This window comes from Takifugu rubripes, chromosome 9, assembly GCF_901000725.2.
Source record: "Takifugu rubripes chromosome 9, fTakRub1.2, whole genome shotgun sequence".
Classification (NCBI taxonomy): domain Eukaryota; kingdom Metazoa; phylum Chordata; class Actinopteri; order Tetraodontiformes; family Tetraodontidae; genus Takifugu; species Takifugu rubripes.
The window spans coordinates 14874184-14891691 of NC_042293.1; the positions used below are offsets into that span (position 1 = coordinate 14874184).

Genomic DNA, 17508 nt, shown 5'->3' on the forward strand with positions numbered 1-17508 from the left:
AATTTATTCGATTGCATTGTTACAGTCACTATGCATCACTATCCTTATGAGGCTATAACATACTTAAACCTTCATCTATGCAATGAATGGCTGCGTTACACGCAATTTCACAATTACATTTTTGGTCATTAAAGACATCAGAATCACCTGCTTTTTTCCTGAGCATTTGGACCATATTTTAACATTAACGCCCTTTATGTAATTTATGCGATCACATGCTTTCCAACACATAAATCCATTAAAAGACATCCCAATGTAATCATGTCTTCTGTTTCTGCTGCATTGCTGCTACAAACTCAGATCTCTATTTTCTTTCTCTTTATTCAACTAATTTATTCACACTTATTTAATTTATTCACACTTATTTATCTGCTGTAAAGCTGCCTGGTCATGTGCGGGGGCGCCCTCTGCTGGTCATCTAGCCGCACTACACCTGGACGGAGTTTTAGTTATACATACATATATGGATTTATATAGTTTTACATCGATATACACATACGTTCAGAAATATACATTTGCCTGTCGGTGGGTCCTATTGTTAAGAATATTGCATTGTTATTAAACGATTGCGTTTCGCTGCTAGTTATAAATGTGTTATAACACACGTATAAATGCGCGTTAAATGAGCAAACTCCCGCCTTTCAACTTCCTGCCGCTTTGCGAGGACGAACTACGAACTAGCGGACGAACTAAAATGGGGTATTTGAAGCAAATTGAGATCGAAAACTTCAAGTCCTGGCGAGGAAGGAGAATTATCGGCCCGTTGATGCGATTCAGTTGCATTATTGGCACTAATGGCTCCGGTAAGAGGACATTTTAAACGGTTAGCCTTCGCTAACTAGCCAGGTTAATATACGCTAATTAGCGTTGTCATTTATTTTATATGTTTTCCTCTTTTTGCAGGTAAATGCTCAACACGAGTCACTGGGTGTCGTAGTCACTTATTTAATTGACATACCCAGGAAATCTATATGTTTTTTAATGCTTAATTAGTGATCGCTGTAGACTTTATAGGCAGTATTGTAGTGGTTGAGGCTACTTGCTGTTAACGGCTACACTATATATTTGCGTGTGTCTTAATGGGGCTCCGTCACCAGGGAAGTCCAACCTGATGGACGCCCTGAGCTTCGCCATGGGGGAGCGGTCGTCCACCCTCCGGGTGAAGCAGCTTCGCGACCTGATCCACGGCGCCCACATCGGGCAGCCGGTGTCGGACAGCGCCTCTGTGGCCATCCGGTACCGGGGCGACGCAGAGCAGGAGGTCGTGTTCTGCCGGCGCATCATCGGTTCGCTTCTGACTCACTTATTCGATTAGAAATTCGACTTTGGTTAAAAAGGATCTTTGTTCTGATATTTATCATTGTGTGGAGTTGTAGTCCGTCATGTTTTATTCATTTGCAGAACTATTTAGACACCAATTACTGTGTTTTAGGGAACTCCTCTGAGTATTTTATCAATAATGTCAAATTCACCCTGGCCAAGTACCTGGAGCAGCTGGAGATGGTCGGCATCGTGTCCAAGGCACAAAATTGTCTAGTTTTCCAGGTAAATGTTATTGTCAACCATAATCTACACATGTGGTGTTGAACATTAATGATGGCAACCTTTGAAATGTTAAAGCTTCCTTTAAAATGTCATCCAGCATGAGAGTAAAACAAAGAGGAGTGCGTGTTAGTAATATTGTACATTGACCGTTTACATGTGTCTCATTATCATATCAGGGTACAGTGGAGACTATAGCGTTGAAGGAACCGAAGGAGCGGACCAAGATGTTTGAAAGCATAAGCCAGTCAAAAGAATTGGCAGCAGAGTATATTAGGAGGAAAGAGGCCCTGCTAAAGGCTAAAGAGGACACACAGTTTCACTTCAACAAGAAGAAATCTGCCAGTGTTGAAAGGAAGCAGATGTTCAAAGATAAAGTAGAGGTATCTGAAGGCCGAAGCCTCTTTAACTCATCACATTTTTTTATTTTAATAGCACACCTGTTGAACTTCCATGTCAAACTTAAAAATGGCATCGCCCCTGTGATGGTGATGCTATCAGATATTAGACAGCCAAAGGACAAGTGTTCTCATAGCCAGAATAATTCCTGGGTGAACGGGATGTTATTGTGTTAGACCCCGATTCAACTCAGACATTTTTCTGTTCGCCTTTTTCTCAAAATTGGATGGAGCTCAGTGAGCCAAGCGCCAGTTCTGAGGTTATTAAAGTTATTTTGCCGGGGAAGCTCCCATTCTAGCTAACGCACAGCTGATGTAACTGGGTGAGGTAACAAGGTGCAGTTCATATTTAAAACTATTTTAATCTTATGGCAGATTAAAATTGCAAATACTAAATGTGGATAAGTTGCAGAGACAGGCAGACCGACCAACACGTAGGTATAAATGCTAACATTTTTAGGCTCGTAGACCACTGACTCCATTTTGGCCTGATATTTATTTTGAAGCTTATTTTAACAAGTGATCGGAACATTTCCTTGTCTAAGGTGTGTGTTGCGTGTTCATTTAATTCCAGGCTCAGCGATATCAGGCCCTGCTGGACGAGCTGCAGGACAAACACCTTCAGTTGAAGCTTGCTGAGCTCCACCAGAACGAACGGGCCGTCAGCGTTCTCAGCGGCACCCTGAGGGAGAAGCAGCAGGCTGCGGGTGAAAAGAATGACGAGCTGCTGAGCGAGGAGCAGGCGCTTAAAACCTGCAAGAAGGAACACGGACGCCTCAACAGAGAGCAGCAGCACCTGGAGAAGGAGATCCGGTGTGTATCGTCCTGTGTGCTGTCATAAACACTGATAAAAATCAAACACGTGTAACAGGAAACATCATTTACAGTAGCTCATAATGCAAAATATGGTTCTGTGGTGTGGATTCAAAATAAGCCTCCTAGAATGCAAGAATCATGTTGAATCTCTGGCAGCAAGTTTGTGGAGGATTCATTTCTTCTGGCTGTGTCTCAGTGCTCAAGAGCACGTGCATTCCCAGTCCAACGCCCAGTACATCAAAGCTAAAGTCAACTCCTCCCACCTCACAAAGAAGATGGAGCTGGCCCGTGATGCCTTGAAGAAAGCTGAGAAGACTTCGGTAACGAAGGAGCAGGAGCTGGTGGAGAGAAAGCAACAGATGGAAGAGCTGAAGAGAAGCTGGAGGAATTACGAGAAGAAGGCACGTGAGGAAGGAGTGTCCCGGGAGAGACACATCGAGCTGGACGAGGATCAGGTCTGTGCAGACGTTTACCTGTTCAAACAAAAGCGTGTGGTGAGGGAGGGACTGGCACAAACACTCGAGAAATACACCTGTGCTCACACACTACCTGTGGAAACGCGTACAGAGAAACACATCTCCAAGCCTCATATTAATGCATTAATTGCCACCAGATTGTTACAGGTCATTGGGCCACTCAACTTTGATTGTAACCTTTCCAGTTGAAACTCTAAAACCTCACGTGCCTTAAATGTGTTTCTCTTTCAGCTGAAGCAATACAGAGACCTGAAGGAACTGGTTCACCAGCAGGGTGCTGGTCTCAGCCAGCAGGCAGAGAAGATGAACTGGGAGGTGAGATCGGACCACGAGAAGATCGTTTTTGACCAGCGCAGAAAGAAGGAACTGGAGGTACAATTGATACCAATCAAGAGGTCTCCAAAGATAGTTAAATAACTCCTTTATTTTCTGTATAAATGGGTAATTTTATGTCCCGAGCTGATGTAGCCTGAAAGTGGCTGGTGATGACAATTATTCCGAGTACTGATGCTTTTAAAAAGGCCCGATGCCAGTACCGGGTACAGGAACTCACCCAGACACGATCACGATGCATCTGTTGTAGGCGGCTCTCAGGAGCAACCAGGCTCAGCTGGACGATTTGATAAGCAGGGCCGAGAAGCTAGAGGAGTACGCCAAGAACTGCAGGTATACTATGGAACAGGCATTTTACACCACGGTGCCCTGATGAGCAGTCGTACGGCGAATTAATCAGCTGCTTAAAGTAGAATGAATGATTTCTGGAGTTCAGCTCAACGCTCGACGAATCCCGGCGCCAGGAGGAAAGTCTGAGTGTAGAGCTGGAGCGAGGACGTCAGCGTAGCGAGAAGGTCGCCCAGGAACTGAGCCAGGTGCTGGAGGAGCTCAGGAACGCGCGATTGGACAACCATGAGAGCAAGAGACAGCTGCAGCGCAAAGAGCTGCTGGAGAAACTGTCCAGACTCTACCCTGAAGCTGTGGTAAGAGAGGAGGCAGGTGTCAGGAAGGTAAGAATGTTGTGACAAGTCCAAGTAATTGTTCATCATTTACCTTTGCTCCAGTATGGTCGACTGGCTGACTTGTGCAGCCCCATCCATAAGAAGTACCAGCTCGCTGTCACCAAGGTGTTTGGCCGCTACATGAACGCCATTGTTGTGTCCTCAGAGAAGGTGGCCCGTGAATGCATCAGTTTCATCAAGAACGAGCGAGCTGAACCCGAGACCTTCCTGCCCATCGACTACTTAGATGTGAGTTCAGGCTGCGTCAGTGGTGTCGTGACTGAACGGAGGAGCAGAGAAATGATTGCACCTTTGTGCCCTAGGTGAGTCCTCTGAATGAGAGGTTGAGGACGGTGCCTGGTGCCAAGATGCTGGTGGATGTTGTGCAGATCAGCGCGGCTGTGGGCGTGAACCAGCTGAGAAAGGCCGTGCACTTTGTCTGTGGCAACACTTTAGTCTGCGAAAGCATCAAAGACGCAAAGAGCGTGGCTTTTGACAGACCGGAGCGCCACAAGGTGAACTTCCACAACACAAATCCACCATAGTCATTGTGCACAACGTACGCTTTGAACGGCACGTCTGTTTCCCGTAGACTGTATCTCTGGATGGGACGCTGTTTTCCAAGTCAGGGGTGATCTCAGGAGGGTCCAGCGACCTGCGCAACAAAGCTCGCTGCTGGGACGAGAAAGCTGTGGTGCAGTTGAAGGAACGGAAAGACCAGCTGACAGCAGAGCTCCAAGTGAGTTAACAGGACAAGTATCCCCTTTGGGAAGAGGCTCAGCAGCTGGAGAAGCTCACGACGGTGGTCCTGTTGTTGCCTCTGGTGCCGTCAGGATTTATTGCGACTGAGGCGGAAGGAGTCAGATCTGAAGCAGATCGTCGCTCAGGCTCAGGGAGCCAAGACCCGACTGAAATATGCCAAAGCTGACCTGGACAACATCACAAAGAAGAACCTAGTTCACTACCGAGCGGTGGGGCTTCAGTCTTCATGTCCATTCGTTGTGGTTGGAACGTGAAAAGAAAATGATGGTGCTGGTTGATTTCAGGAGATCTCTCGTTTGGAGAGTGAAAAAGCAAATCTGGACTATCAGATCCAGATGCAGCAGGAGTGTGTGGAACTAAAGGATGCGGAGATGAAGAAGACGAGAGAACAGATTGAGCAGGTAACGCGTGTAAACCGTCGTCTTACATGAACCGAGCGTTTAGATTTGCTGTGTTGTAACAGAAACTCTCATTTTGACTAAGATTAAGATGGACTTTATTCATCCCCGTGGGGAAATTGAATCGATAATGAATTGACTATGGATCCCATATCTCATGAGTGTGCACCTTCTGTGGTTTTCAGATCGAGCGCTCGGTGTTTGCTGACTTCTGCGCTGAGATCGGTGTGGAAACCATCAGAGAGTACGAGCAGGAGTATCTGAAACAGCAAACGGAACTGGACAAGAAGCAGTACGACCAGCACATCTCTGAGAATCCCACCGAGACCCGAGCGATCAGCAGGGGACAGACTGGGCTGATGATTGTCCTGTGTCTCTGCAGGCTGGAGTTTGAGTCGCATCGCACTCGCCTCAACGCACAACTGGAGTACGAACAAAAGCAACTGGATCAGCAGAAGATCAAGAGGTCCAAAATGGAGGAAACTACTAAAAAAACTGAGGCAATGATGGCTGAACATAAGGAGGTGTTTGTCTTTTTTAGAACTAGTTAACGTGGTGACAGCACCATTGTGTGCTGCTGAGGGGCACAATGCAGGTAAACCTGATTTCTGCCTCACACTCAGGGGGAGAAGAAGCTGCTGCTGGATGTGGAGGAAGCCCAGGACAAACTGGCAGCGCTGAAGAATCAGCTGCTGTTGAAGACCAGCCAGGTGGCCGATGCCAAAGCTGAGCTGGATCACAAGTCCAGGAGCATCCAAAAGATCAACAAGTGCGTGTCTAACTACTGCGAGTGCACGTCTAGATATGGAGAGAGGAGTTAGTATTGAAGATGGTCTCATGAGTTTAATGTGCTCCAAGGACCATTTATCATATTTAATGACAACATTTAAAACTGCTTTTCTTTCCTGCCTCATGCTCTCAGGGATTTTGTGAAGCTCCAGCGGGAGGTGATGAGTGCGGAGACCGCTTTGGAGCAGAAACGCATGGCCAGACACAACCTGCTGCTGGCCTGCAAAATCCAGGGGCTGCCCATCACGCTGCTGTCTGGGAACCTGAATGACATCAGCGAGGTGCAGGTACAGAGGCCAGAAGGACATTTGAGTTTGGAGTCGTACAGCTAGAACTAGAGTGTGTGTGTGTGTGTGTGTGTGTGTGTGTGTGTGTGTGTGTGTGTGTGTGTGCTTCCAGATGGACACAGAGACTGAAAGCACCTTGGGCACCCTCGACTTGTACGAGAGGGAGGCCCTGCTGATCGTCGACTACTCCAGTCTGGCTGCAGAGCTGAGGGTGAGACGTGAACCCACCCAAACGTGCCTGTGAGGCGTCCCTTTCTAACGCTGCTCGTGCACGTCCCCAGAGTGTGCAGACAGAGCAGGAGGCCGAGGCCTGCCTGCACCGGCTGAGAGAGGCGCTGGCGTCTGTAGAGGACGTGCTGTATCACACCACTGCCCCCAACATGAAAGCTCTGGAGAAGGTGAGGGAGGTGAAGGACAAGTTCCAGGGTGTGGCAGAAGGTAATTTATGATCTATTCTGATCATCATTTTAATACAAAGAATGCCTTTCACATTTAAAGGGACGTTTAAATCAACCTGCGCCGCCATTTTTCTCCTGTCACTTCTCAGCGTTTGATGCCAGCACCAGAGTTGTGAGGAAGTGCAGTCAAGAGTTTGAGCAAGTGAAATTCCAGCGCTGTCAGCGCTTCAACAAGTGCTTCGAGCACGTTTCCGTGGTGATTGACCAGATCTATAAACGGTTGTGCAGGAACAGCAGCGCTCAGGTGTTGCCTTTAACCATTTGATGACACTGGGGAAGGATTAAAGAACAATTCTGTTGAGTTCGATTTTTATGCTGATTAAAACTCAAATTTCAAATTGCACTCAGGTTTCTTCCAGCACATCAAGGTTGTTCCCCACATCAGCCAAATCCCCTGATTAGCTGCACTCAGACTTGCTATCTGGATGCTTTGACCCAAAAACCTGACCTGATAGCGACAAACGGAGCTCAGTTTTGGATTCCGCACCCAGAAACGAGCTAAAAACAGCAGTCAGACCGAACTCAACAGAAGTTGTGTTAGTGTTATCCTCAAAACCGTTCCAGCATGTGTAACACAGGTGAGGCAATAACGGAGCTCTGTGTGCTCAGGCCATTCTGAGTGCAGACAATCCCGATGAGCCGTTCCTCGGGGGCATCAACTACTGCTGCGTGGCCCCGGGGAAACGCTTCACATCCATGGACAATCTGTCGGGCGGGGAAAAGGCCATCGCCGCCTTGGCCCTGTTGTTCGCCATCCACAGGTACGGATGCAGAAGAGGTTTTACATCATCCTTTGTTCCAGATGAGCCCTGCTGCTGGTTCATAACTGTCTTTTGTTCTGGGGGGGTTCCTCGCCGCGGTCCGCGTCACTGGCGTCAGCTTCTGTCCTGCTCCTTTCTTTATCTTGGATGAGGTGGATGCAGCGTTGGACAACAGCAACATTGGAAAGGTGGAACTCCAGATCAGCGACTTCCTTTGGTTTCCTCTTTTTGTTGATCTGGTGTTTTTGCTCTGGATCCAGGTGACCAGTTTCCTCCAGGACGAGTCCAGCAGCAACATGCAGATCATTGTCATCTCTCTGAAGGAGGAGTTTTTCTCCAAGGCCGATGCTTTGCTGGGGGTTTACTCTGTTGTAACTAACATTTTTTAAAAGCTTTGGCAAGTGATCAAATGTGTCTTCATGGATCTGATGTGACATTTGCCTTTTTACAGTATGAGGACTGCATGGTGAGCCACATTCTAACTCTGGACCTACGACCCTACCCTCTGGCTGAGGAGGCCAGGGAAAAGCAGGCCCACGTGGAGAGAGTCAGGCCTGTGTAGCCTCCTGTGGGAAGCATTTCTGTCCAGCTCAATATCGCTGTTGGATCGTTAGTCTTCGTGTGTTCAGAGCATTTCTAAGTTGCTCCGGAAGGCTCAAGTCAAGCGCTGTTTTAGACTCGGTTGGAGGGTTGTGAAGTTGTTATATCTGAAGCGTTTATCATTGAGAGAGAAATGTAGAGGCTGTTTCTGTGTTCACGAATATGTAAAAACCTCTACTTAGAAAAGGTCCAACCAGTATTATTGGTTTTACATTCTCAACTGTTTTGTTGGCCAGGAGGGCCCAATTTATCTAGGTTCATTCTGAAGTTAGTTAAACGAAGAATTAATACAAAATAATTGCTGTTATGTTTTAAACAAGTTATTTGTATTAAATGATTACCAGGTTATTACTCCTTTCCCCGGTGTGCTGCACGTTAGTGCCGCTAGGGGGCGGTAGCTGAACATGTCTGGCCGGGGTCGGTCGACATCACGTGACAGCTATTTACGGAAGTGTTCGCCACTGCTATCAGTACTGTGCTTTACAATTAAAATATAAATAGGAACCAGGAAGCTGCGCACTGTCTGTCACTGCCACCGCATCACTCGTGATTGAGCTTTAAGGTAGCCGGAAATCGCGACTGAATGCGGAGAGGCGATATTTAATGAGCGCTAACTAGCCTGACTCCAACGATACTAACACTGTCCCTACAAGGTTGATACTTGGTTTTTTTTAATGCACTAAAGTCTATGTCTACATTATTTAATACGGTGGGTTACACTGTCCGCTAAGAGGCTATTTTAAGGTTAGCGCTATGGGTGCTGAACAAAGTGGCGATGCGGAGCACAAACACTCCGATCTTAATTCAACTGGTGAGTGTGACATCCTTTATAGCTTCATTTTTTCCTCATTACTGTAGAAGAGTACCAAATTAGTATTCAAGCATAGCTAGGCCACGTCTACCAATGTGTGTGTGTACGCCATAAATGCACATACTTGTATACATTTGCATATTTGAGTCAGTTTCTGCAGGGTTTATTTGCCATCGTTGATCCTGTAACTTGTTTTCTGCAGCAGCACCATCTCCAGCGAGGCAGAAGGCAAAGATGGATGATATTGTTGTTGTCGCTCAGGGTACCCAGTCATTGCGAAACATCCACAATGATCCGGATGTCATAAAGCTTCAAGAAATACCCACTTTTCAGCCTCTGTTAAAAGGTGAGCTTAAGCATCACTGACCCGCCCAAACCAACCGTTTTATTTAGTTTGCATGCCGCGAGGTACAGCTGGCTACATCTACAACATTGATGTGAGACACAAGGTGTGATTTGAATTAAAATGAGGCTCCTTGCGTCAGATAAGCTGCGACTGAGGTGTCATCCTCAAGATGCACCAGTCCATTTTTAAACTGCAGTGACGCTCTCGCTGTATCCCATCAGCACCCTGTCTGTCAGGGAATAATGAGCCAAGTGTCCTGTGTAGGTGTTGCCTTCTTAAAATATCAGAAGGGTGACTTGTGCCACATCCTGTGCTAAGTTAATGACAATAATTATCATGTCTTGTGCTCTTGTCAAGTGCTACTCTGGTTCTGCGTTTCATTTGTGGGCGCCTCTCCACAGGAGTGCTGAGTGGCCAGACGTCACCCAGCAGCGTGTATCTGGAAAGGCTGGATGCTGCTCAGGTTCTGCAGCTCTGCATCAGATACCAAGATCACCTCCACCAGTGTGCTGAAGCTGTGGCCTTTGACCAGAATGCCCTGGTCAAGAGGATTAAAGAAGTAACCATAGCAGACATGAGTGTTCACACATTTAATTACCAGCCAAATTTATAGTTATAGCAGCTAAGTTATAGGAACTCTCCTGAAGCATGAAGTGGAAATATTGCCCTCTTGTGGTAAATCAAAGTCTCACAACTATTTAGTTTATACTTTGGGGACCAGTGAATCCCTGCACCACCAAGATGCATATTATATTTTATCTTATGGGAGGTTATTAAACATAGTAATCTCTGAAATGATAAAGCCATAAATCACCAAGGTCACTTTCTTATTTGTAGATGTGAAAATTACTTTACCAATTATTTATAGAGTCTGTTCGTTGATATTCTTAATGGCTTGGATGGTAAATGCAGGATGTGAAACATTGTAGAAATTAAACAAAAGCCATAAAACACTGTCGGCACCCTGGAGGGTGGCAGCAGCATAAAGATAAGAGTTCAAAGAAAGTGCTGCTGTGTTCAAATGTAATTACAGTCACAAAGAGCCAAGGACAGCTTTTCAAATGCCCAACATGTTCTTAAAGCACATCCAAGCCTTCCCTGATTGTTATGCAGGGCAGATTGAAATGTGATCCAGTCTGTTCGAGGTCAGCTGGACTCTGCGCTATTCTGTCCTGTTTAAAGGAATTTTATAGTTATTTAAAGCATTTTCCTGTTTAAATATTGTTGGTGCTGTAACTGAAGAAAACCCTGTTTTAATTTCAGATGGATCTGTCCGTTGAGACCCTGTTCAGCATAATGCAGGAGCGCCAGAAGCGCTACGCCAAGTACGCCGAGCAGATCCAGAAAGTCAACGAGATGTCCATGATCCTGAGACGCATCCAGATGGGCATCGACCAGACGGTGCCGCTGATGGAGCGCCTCAACAACATGCTTCCTGAGAGCGAACGCCTGGAGCCCTTCAGCATGAGGCCTGACGGGGATTCTGCCACTAAGCAGCTTCCTTAGCTGCCTCTGAGCAGAGTCCAGCCACCCTCTGTCTGGGAGGAGTAGCAGGTCTGTCCTTCTGTGGGGAGATGTTCCCAGAACCACTAGAACACTACAGAACACTAGAACATTCACCCTCTCCCTTCATTGTAACGGTCGAGTTTTACACATGAAGATCTCAGATCTCCACTTTCTTCACACATCTCAGCAGGAGTCAGACAGACGATCTGCTACCCGAACTATTCTGTGATCAACCTGTCCATGACGTACCAGAGCTATGATGGCGGATGTATCCTACAACCATTATGGAGACATTCATCAAGAGGAATTTGGCTCACACAAGGATTTGGACGGCTTCTCACAAGGTGGTCCAGAAAGGCCTTTGGACAATAGACTCAACGTTGACTTGGTCGACTTTGTTTCCATGCAGATTAGAGACAGATGAAAGGTTCCACTGCAGCTTCAGACGTAACAGCTGAGTTCCTAAAGCCTCGGCAGCATCACCTCAGATGGGAGAAATCACCTGCTTGATGGATCCAGCTGTGCAGACTCTTTGTTTTTACGCAGGATTCCTGCTGCCAGAATTCCTTAGTTCCAGTTTTAGTCCGTGCTTCAACCAAGAAGAGAATTGTCCAAAAGTATTAATCAATAATAAATGTTGCAGTTTGTGAAACCGTCAAAAAGTAAAATGAATCCACGTTTCAACATCAGCCGTGTTCATTTTTAGGTTTTCCGTCTTTGCTCGTCTCCGATCGTTTGGTTGTTTTGGAAGATTTTGGCTTCATACATTTTGTTTGAGGTCTAAATGTTCAGAATTGCACCATTAAATTAAAAAGCTGCGGTGGGTCACGTCCCCTCCTGTGTTCTTCCCTCTACTTCCTGATTCATTTGATCTAAATTACAGCCGGACCATTTGGACCAGAAGCCATTTGAACGTGATTAATCACCCTGAGACCCAAAACAGCTGCGAGCGGCGCCGACAGTGCTGGAGGCTGATGTTCGTTGGAGATATTAAAGGGACATCATGCATCCATGTTGTAATTGTTTTAACCCCGTTGTTCACATCATTGTTGATTCTGCAGCACGTTTCTCAGAAGGTTCCAGGTATTTGGCCACTTCAGTCCAAATCATGATAATAAGCACTTTGGTTTGGAGGCCTGCACACCCCCGTTAAACCCCTGGCTGTGACAGGCTGTCAGCATCTGTTCTAACCCCTGTACCTTCTGCCCTCTGCTTAGAGCTGGAGCTTTACCTTCTCTGTTGGGGTTGGCCTAATCCAGCCAGATGAGGGTGAGGAAGAAGGACCGGTAAGTAGCCCATTAGCTTCCCTCTTCAGCCATGTTCAGGCTGACCTGGTCGGTGTCTCTCGGCTCAGCCGCCATCTGTGAGTTCCTTTGGCCCAAACCTGTAATCACAACACAAGGGGGAGTCACACGGAACCAGAACTTTGGGTTTATGATTGGAAAAACATTGAAGAAACTAAGGCGGTTGGAGGTTGTGTGTCAAGAGCCGAGTGCCTTGTTTGATCTGCTTTGACGCTGAAGTTAAAGTTTGGGATGAACGTCTTTGGGAACGCCGCACATGTGCTGAGCTCTAATGAGAAGTGGCATTAAAGGGTTTTGCCTGGAGGGCCCGACTGGTACCAGAGAGCAGCTCCTCCCCAGATGGAGCAGCTTCAGTCTGATTAAACCGGCTGAGTAGCTTCTTGAATTTTTCATCAGTATGTAAACACGCTGAGCTCGATTACGCCTACAAAAGGATCCACCTGCCTTTAATGGCTTTAAGGAACAGAATAATTCAGAATTCATTGACACAAGGTAGAGACTTACTTTTCCTTTGAATTGGTTCCTTTGAGATTTCCTTTCATGTGTAAATTAAAACTTGAAATATGTCCTTAACGGCCCAGGGACTATTATTTGAAGGCTGGAGCAGAAATTGGCGTTGCCTTCTGTGTAGCGGCTGATGATGAAGAGGAGCTCCTGACGCTCAGAGCTGGATATTAATGTCACTGATTCCATCCCACCTGCCGCCAGGGCAGCCATTGTCTGGAATGAAAGGGAAATCCAATTTCCCACGTATCCTCCTCATTTGAATATAAATCCAAGGCTGTCAGGGAGACACAGGAGAACAGGAGGGAGACACAAACACAAATATTTCTCTCCCGTCAATGGCACCGTATCACTCTTTAAACCGGATCAGACGGCTTCCTGCTCTTTAACTGTTGCTAGGAAACAACACTGGCCAAAAGTCAAGTAGTGCAACAGTTACTGACCCCCGATATCCAAACTGGGTCACGTTGGAGATGGTTGATAAGGATGCTGCTCTGCCGGTCCGACACCAGCGAGATGGACCAGGACACGACGGGTTTCTGTAGATGGGACTGGAGGGTTCAGCTCCAACAGAAGGTTCACGCTGCTGCTGAATTACTGGTTCATTAGTCAGTCGAGCTCCAGTGAAGCAACGAGGAGTTCTGATGGTTCTGATTGACAGTGACGGACGAATGAAGGACAGACAGATGCACGGACGGGCATCGGCGCGTCAGCCAGACTGTCGACGGGACTCTGGGTCACAGCCTGTGGGGGCGCGGAGCAGCGCCTCCCCCTGAGAAGGTCTGAACAGCAGAACCATGAAGTTTGCTCTGAAGAACCACTGGGTGTCAGCTTTGTGGCTTCAGCGCGCTCAGCGTGGCGTGGACCGCTGGGCACCGCCGGGGGGGGGGGGGGGGGGCTTAAACCGGGAAGTTCAGGCAGGACGGCGGCTTCATGAGGGACGACAACAAGAAGGTGGACCTCATTATCCTGTGTATTCTTTTTATGGAAATGTAATTATGGTCAACAATGGCCTCCTCTTCAGCCTGTACTGAACTGGCTGCTCAGCGTGTGTGTGTGTGTGTGTGTGTGTGTGTGAGATCCTTCATTAATATGTTGAGTCTCTCTACACTGGTCAGCAGATCAGAGGTTGGGTCCTGCTTTGTTCCGATGGTTCAGCGTCTGTGGGTGAAAAAGCCTCCGAGGACCCTCCAACAGCACCTGAAACGTTCTCTCCTTTTCTGCTGCTTCCTGAGAGGTAAAAGAAAACTGGGATGGACAAATCCAGTCCTCAAGGGCTTGATCCAAGCTGGGTTTGGGGCCCAGCAGGCAGAAGCTGTCTCACCCAGGGGAGCAGAACCTCAGGTGGAAAACTCGGCTTGAATCCGGCTCTCGACTGGATTTAACTGCTTTAATGCTGCTCCCAAAATATCAATCAAATTATGTGTTTGCAACAAATTGGCACTAAAATCTAAAGTAACCCATCAACTCTGAATAAACAAGTCCCACCACACAGAACCGGATAACAGGCTCTATTTTGCCCCCCCCACAGTGATCCAAACCTGAGCCGTTCATCCAGCCTTGACTCAATAAGGGGCTTTCCTCCCAAACCGGTGATTTGGGGTTTCCTCCTGAAGGCTCGTGCACGCCGCTGTGACCTCCACCGCAGCATTAACATCCATTAAACGGCGTTTTGAATAATTCATCCCATTTCAGAAGCTCTGACCCTGGAAGGAGGGAGCCGGAGGAGAAGCCGCCGCGCCGCCTTTCATCCCGTTCCGCCCAGTTAGAACGTGAGTAGCTCTGGACTGAATATTCAGTCACACTGGGAGCTTCTGCAGCCCCTCAAACGGCAGGTTGATCAATATTCAGCCCTCGCTCCCGGGGGCCCCCGGAGCCCCCCAGGGGTGCAGTTCCCTTTGCTGCACCTTTGCATTAGGCGCCAGGGCGAGCCGCTGCCTCGGGAATCTTTCATGCCTGGAATCATCTGTAACAGCTGGGATCAGGGGCCGACTGGCCGGAGCTGCTATGGTCTCACTTTACCTGAGCAGCTTCTGGGTGGAGAACGTTCAAACCAGAAGAGCCGCTCTGATCAGACGCCCCCATGTTTTTGACCTACAGATAAATAAACAAGCAGCTGTTCGACAGGTCGCAGTCAGAGAGGGATGGGATGGGAAGGGATAGGATAGGGTGGGATGGGATAGGATGGGATGGAATAGGATGAGATGGGATAGGATGGGATGGGATGGGAAGGGATAGGATAGGGTGGGATGGGATGGGAAGGGATAGGATAGGGTGGGATGGGATAGGATGGGATGGAATAGGATGAGATGGGATAGGATGGGATGGGATGGGAAGGGATAGGATAGGGTGGGATGGGATGGGAAGGGATAGGATAGGGTGGGATGGGATAGGATGGGATGGAATAGGATGAGATGGGATGGGAAGGGATAGGATGGGAAGGGATGGGATGGGATGGGATGGAATAGGATGAGATAGGATGGGAAGGGATAGGATGGGAAGGGATGGGAAGGGGTGGGATGGGATAGCATGGGATGGGATAGGATGGGAAGGGATAGGATATGATGGGATGGGAAGGGATGGGATGGGATGGGAAGGGGTGGGATGGGATAGGATGGGATGGGATAGGATGGGAAGGGATAGGATATGATGGGATGGGAAGGGATGGGATGGGATGGGAAGGGGTGGGATGGGATAGGATGGGATGGGATAGGATGGGAAGGGGTGGGATGGGATGGGATGGGATGGGGTGGGATGGGATGGGATGGGATGGGATAGGATGGGATGGGAAGGGATGGGATGGGAAGGGGTGGGAAGGGATGGGATAGGAAGGGATGGGATATGATGGGAAGGGATGGGATAGGATAGGATGGGATAGGATGGGATAGGATAGGATGGGATAGGATGGGATGTTCCCAACCCGAATGGAGTTTTCCTTAATGCTGAGACCTGCCATCAGACATCTGTTGCCCTTGGTAACCGTTTCCAGAGCTGCTTCCAGTGGTTAAACATCTCATTAACAGACTTTAGATGATGTTTAAATGGACCAATCGTCCCTTCTAACAGGAAGAAACTCTGAACAGAACCAGGCTGTGGGTGGGGAGCTAGAGAAATGTTCTCTGAAAGGTTTAAAGCTCCGTGGCAGCTCTTCAGAAACCGTTCGTCTCCCCGGACGTGTTGCACTCATTTTGCCCCATGATTCATTTTTCTCCCTCTCAATTCTTCGCCCAAAATTCCTCCCAACACAAAAGCGCCGACTCCTTTGTCACAAACAATAAATTAAGGAGGCAGATGAATAATCACATCACAGGGAATCCAATTCCAATCCCAGGTTTGGGACAAGGTAATGGATGGAGTTGGCGATGATGTAATGGAGACGCGGCGAGGCTGCGGAGCTTTGCTGATCCTCTCCGTCCTCTCTGATGGGAACGCCGATGATGTATAGCGGAGATGAGGGAAGTATTGACTGTAGCTGGCACAATCATCACTCTCGGCGTTCCTCAAGGTCCTGTATTAATCATCCTGCGGTCAGGAGTTGATGTGGTGGAGAAGCAGTCGCATCCTTTCCTGCTTTAGAATCAAAGGACGTGAAATCGGATTTTTTTGGCAGCAGCTGAAGACGAAAATGAGGCAATATTTGAAACATCTGGCCCACATCCTGCAGATCAGCACCATAAAGGGGGGGGCCTCCAGCAGGCTGTGATTGTGTTAGATGTTTCTCCAGGAGCAGCGTTGTGGCTCGTCCCTCCATCTTAAATGGGCCAACTGGTAACGGAGATCCAATCACCTGGAGATATCCCAGTTAGACCTTGCGTTGCTCATAAATCTTTCATTGATTTATTAATCTATTCATGAATTAGATTAGCTGGTCTCCAACGTTCACCCGAGCCCGGAGCTTGCTGATGGTGGTCACAGGGTTCTGGCTGATGTGGACATCAGCAGATGTGCTGCTCGCTGACAGACGTCCATGTCTGTGGTCATAAAGGTGACTCTGCTATGGGCCAAGCAGACCTGTGGAATGAATAGCAATTAGCGCCCCCTGCTGGCACAAGAGGATGATTACGCTGCTCTCTTGTTCTCCTGGTGAACAGCTGAGCTTTGAGGGCTTCTTGAGAAGAGCCAGAAACTGGACTGGAGCTTCGGACCGGTTTAACGGTCCAGCATCAGAGAGTTGTGCTTCAGATAAGATGGGTGGTTTTAAATCCCAGAGCTGATTAGATACGTGACTGTGTGCAGAGGAGCTTTGAGATGAACATCAAAAGGTTCCTCCAGTTCTGGGTGTTCCTGCAGAGCTTCCTGTCAGCAAATCGTGTGTTTATTGGCGTTTATTTACTATATTCAACAGTCATTCAGTCCTATTATCATTAGCTGTTAGACAGCATCGTCCTGCATTTAAAGACTAAATTAGTATATTTACAACAGTCATGAATACAAATGAGTCATTAGTTTATGAAATATTAATCAGAACAGCATCAGATGATCACACGTCTTCCATTTAATGAAGAACGTGCACGTGGGTGGGTGTGACGTTTTCCAGCAGTCCTTGAAGGTTACATCGTTAAATAAATTGGGTAAATGTGCACGTGTAGCCATCGTTGACCCGTGGTGGGTCCAGCTGCCCAGAGGAGACGGGGAAGGTTGAGACGGTTCTTTCTTCCCTCATCAGGCGTCACGGCAGCAGCGTGGCGCCGTCTCAACACCGGCCGTGGCGCCGTCTCAACACCGGCCGTGGCGCCGTCTCAACACCGGCCGTGG

General features: G+C 47.8%; 3 protein-coding genes across 9 annotated transcripts in view; all 3 read left to right on the forward strand.

The window, feature by feature from the left end:
* The first annotated feature begins 559 nt into the window (after nucleotides 1-559).
* On the forward strand, nucleotides 560-8275 carry smc1b (structural maintenance of chromosomes 1B). Of its 3 annotated transcripts, none has more exons than XM_029841156.1 (25): nucleotides 560-803; nucleotides 1098-1286; nucleotides 1433-1545; nucleotides 1722-1925; nucleotides 2515-2753; nucleotides 2953-3211; nucleotides 3464-3604; nucleotides 3816-3898; nucleotides 4002-4209; nucleotides 4291-4476; nucleotides 4551-4742; nucleotides 4820-4966; nucleotides 5061-5198; nucleotides 5274-5390; nucleotides 5573-5679; nucleotides 5770-5911; nucleotides 6011-6156; nucleotides 6310-6457; nucleotides 6576-6674; nucleotides 6745-6901; nucleotides 7011-7165; nucleotides 7531-7682; nucleotides 7801-7870; nucleotides 7943-8053; nucleotides 8134-8275. In XM_029841156.1, the coding sequence occupies exons 1-25, from the start codon at nucleotides 623-625 to the stop codon at nucleotides 8242-8244; spliced, it is 3795 nt and encodes a 1264-aa protein (XP_029697016.1). In that variant the 5' UTR covers nucleotides 560-622; the 3' UTR covers nucleotides 8245-8275.
* A 676-nt stretch (nucleotides 8276-8951) lies between these two features.
* borcs5 (BLOC-1 related complex subunit 5) lies at nucleotides 8952-11777 on the forward strand. 4 transcript variants are annotated; one of them, XM_029841875.1, is made up of 5 exons: nucleotides 8952-9093; nucleotides 9296-9439; nucleotides 9841-9998; nucleotides 10703-10993; nucleotides 11133-11777. In XM_029841875.1, the coding sequence occupies exons 1-4, from the start codon at nucleotides 9036-9038 to the stop codon at nucleotides 10943-10945; spliced, it is 603 nt and encodes a 200-aa protein (XP_029697735.1). In that variant the 5' UTR covers nucleotides 8952-9035; the 3' UTR covers nucleotides 10946-10993; nucleotides 11133-11777. The 4 variants fall into 4 exon arrangements, with proteins under 4 accessions (XP_029697735.1, XP_011606010.1, XP_003967832.1 ...); XM_011607708.2 differs by having other exon boundaries at nucleotides 11136-11777; XM_003967783.3 differs by having other exon boundaries at nucleotides 10703-11777.
* A 114-nt stretch (nucleotides 11778-11891) lies between these two features.
* Nucleotides 11892-17508, forward strand: part of LOC101064767 (alpha-1,3-mannosyl-glycoprotein 4-beta-N-acetylglucosaminyltransferase C-like) — a 17200-nt gene continuing 11583 nt past the window's right edge. The window contains exons 1-2 of one of the 2 annotated variants that reach the window (XM_029841874.1): nucleotides 13974-13990; nucleotides 14452-14525. Coding sequence is in view for 1 of the 2 variants with exons in the window: in XM_029841872.1 (XP_029697732.1) it covers nucleotides 12209-12231 (23 nt within the window). In the remaining variant the exon portion in view is untranslated. Of the gene's footprint in view, nucleotides 12232-13973; nucleotides 13991-14451; nucleotides 14526-17508 lie in introns of those variants that run through there. The other variant, XM_029841872.1, reaches the window with a different exon arrangement.

What these genes read in the sequence shown, in the direction of transcription:
- smc1b (XM_011607680.2), top strand. Translation starts at nt 623, where the DNA reads ATGAGCAAACTCCCGCCTTTCAACTTCCTGCCGCTTTGCGAGGACGAA. An exon ending in AGCTGACAGCAGAGCTCCAA is followed by an intron (nt 4,967 to 5,060) that starts GTGAGTTAACAG and finishes TGGTGCCGTCAG; the next exon opens with GATTTATTGCGACTGAGGCG. An exon ending in ATGACATCAGCGAGGTGCAG is followed by an intron (nt 6,464 to 6,575) that starts GTACAGAGGCCA and finishes GTGTGCTTCCAG; the next exon opens with ATGGACACAGAGACTGAAAG.
- borcs5 (XM_003967783.3), top strand. Translation starts at nt 9,036, where the DNA reads ATGGGTGCTGAACAAAGTGGCGATGCGGAGCACAAACACTCCGATCTT. An exon ending in CTCCGATCTTAATTCAACTG is followed by an intron (nt 9,094 to 9,295) that starts GTGAGTGTGACA and finishes TGTTTTCTGCAG; the next exon opens with CAGCACCATCTCCAGCGAGG. An exon ending in TGGTCAAGAGGATTAAAGAA is followed by an intron (nt 9,999 to 10,702) that starts GTAACCATAGCA and finishes TTTTAATTTCAG; the next exon opens with ATGGATCTGTCCGTTGAGAC.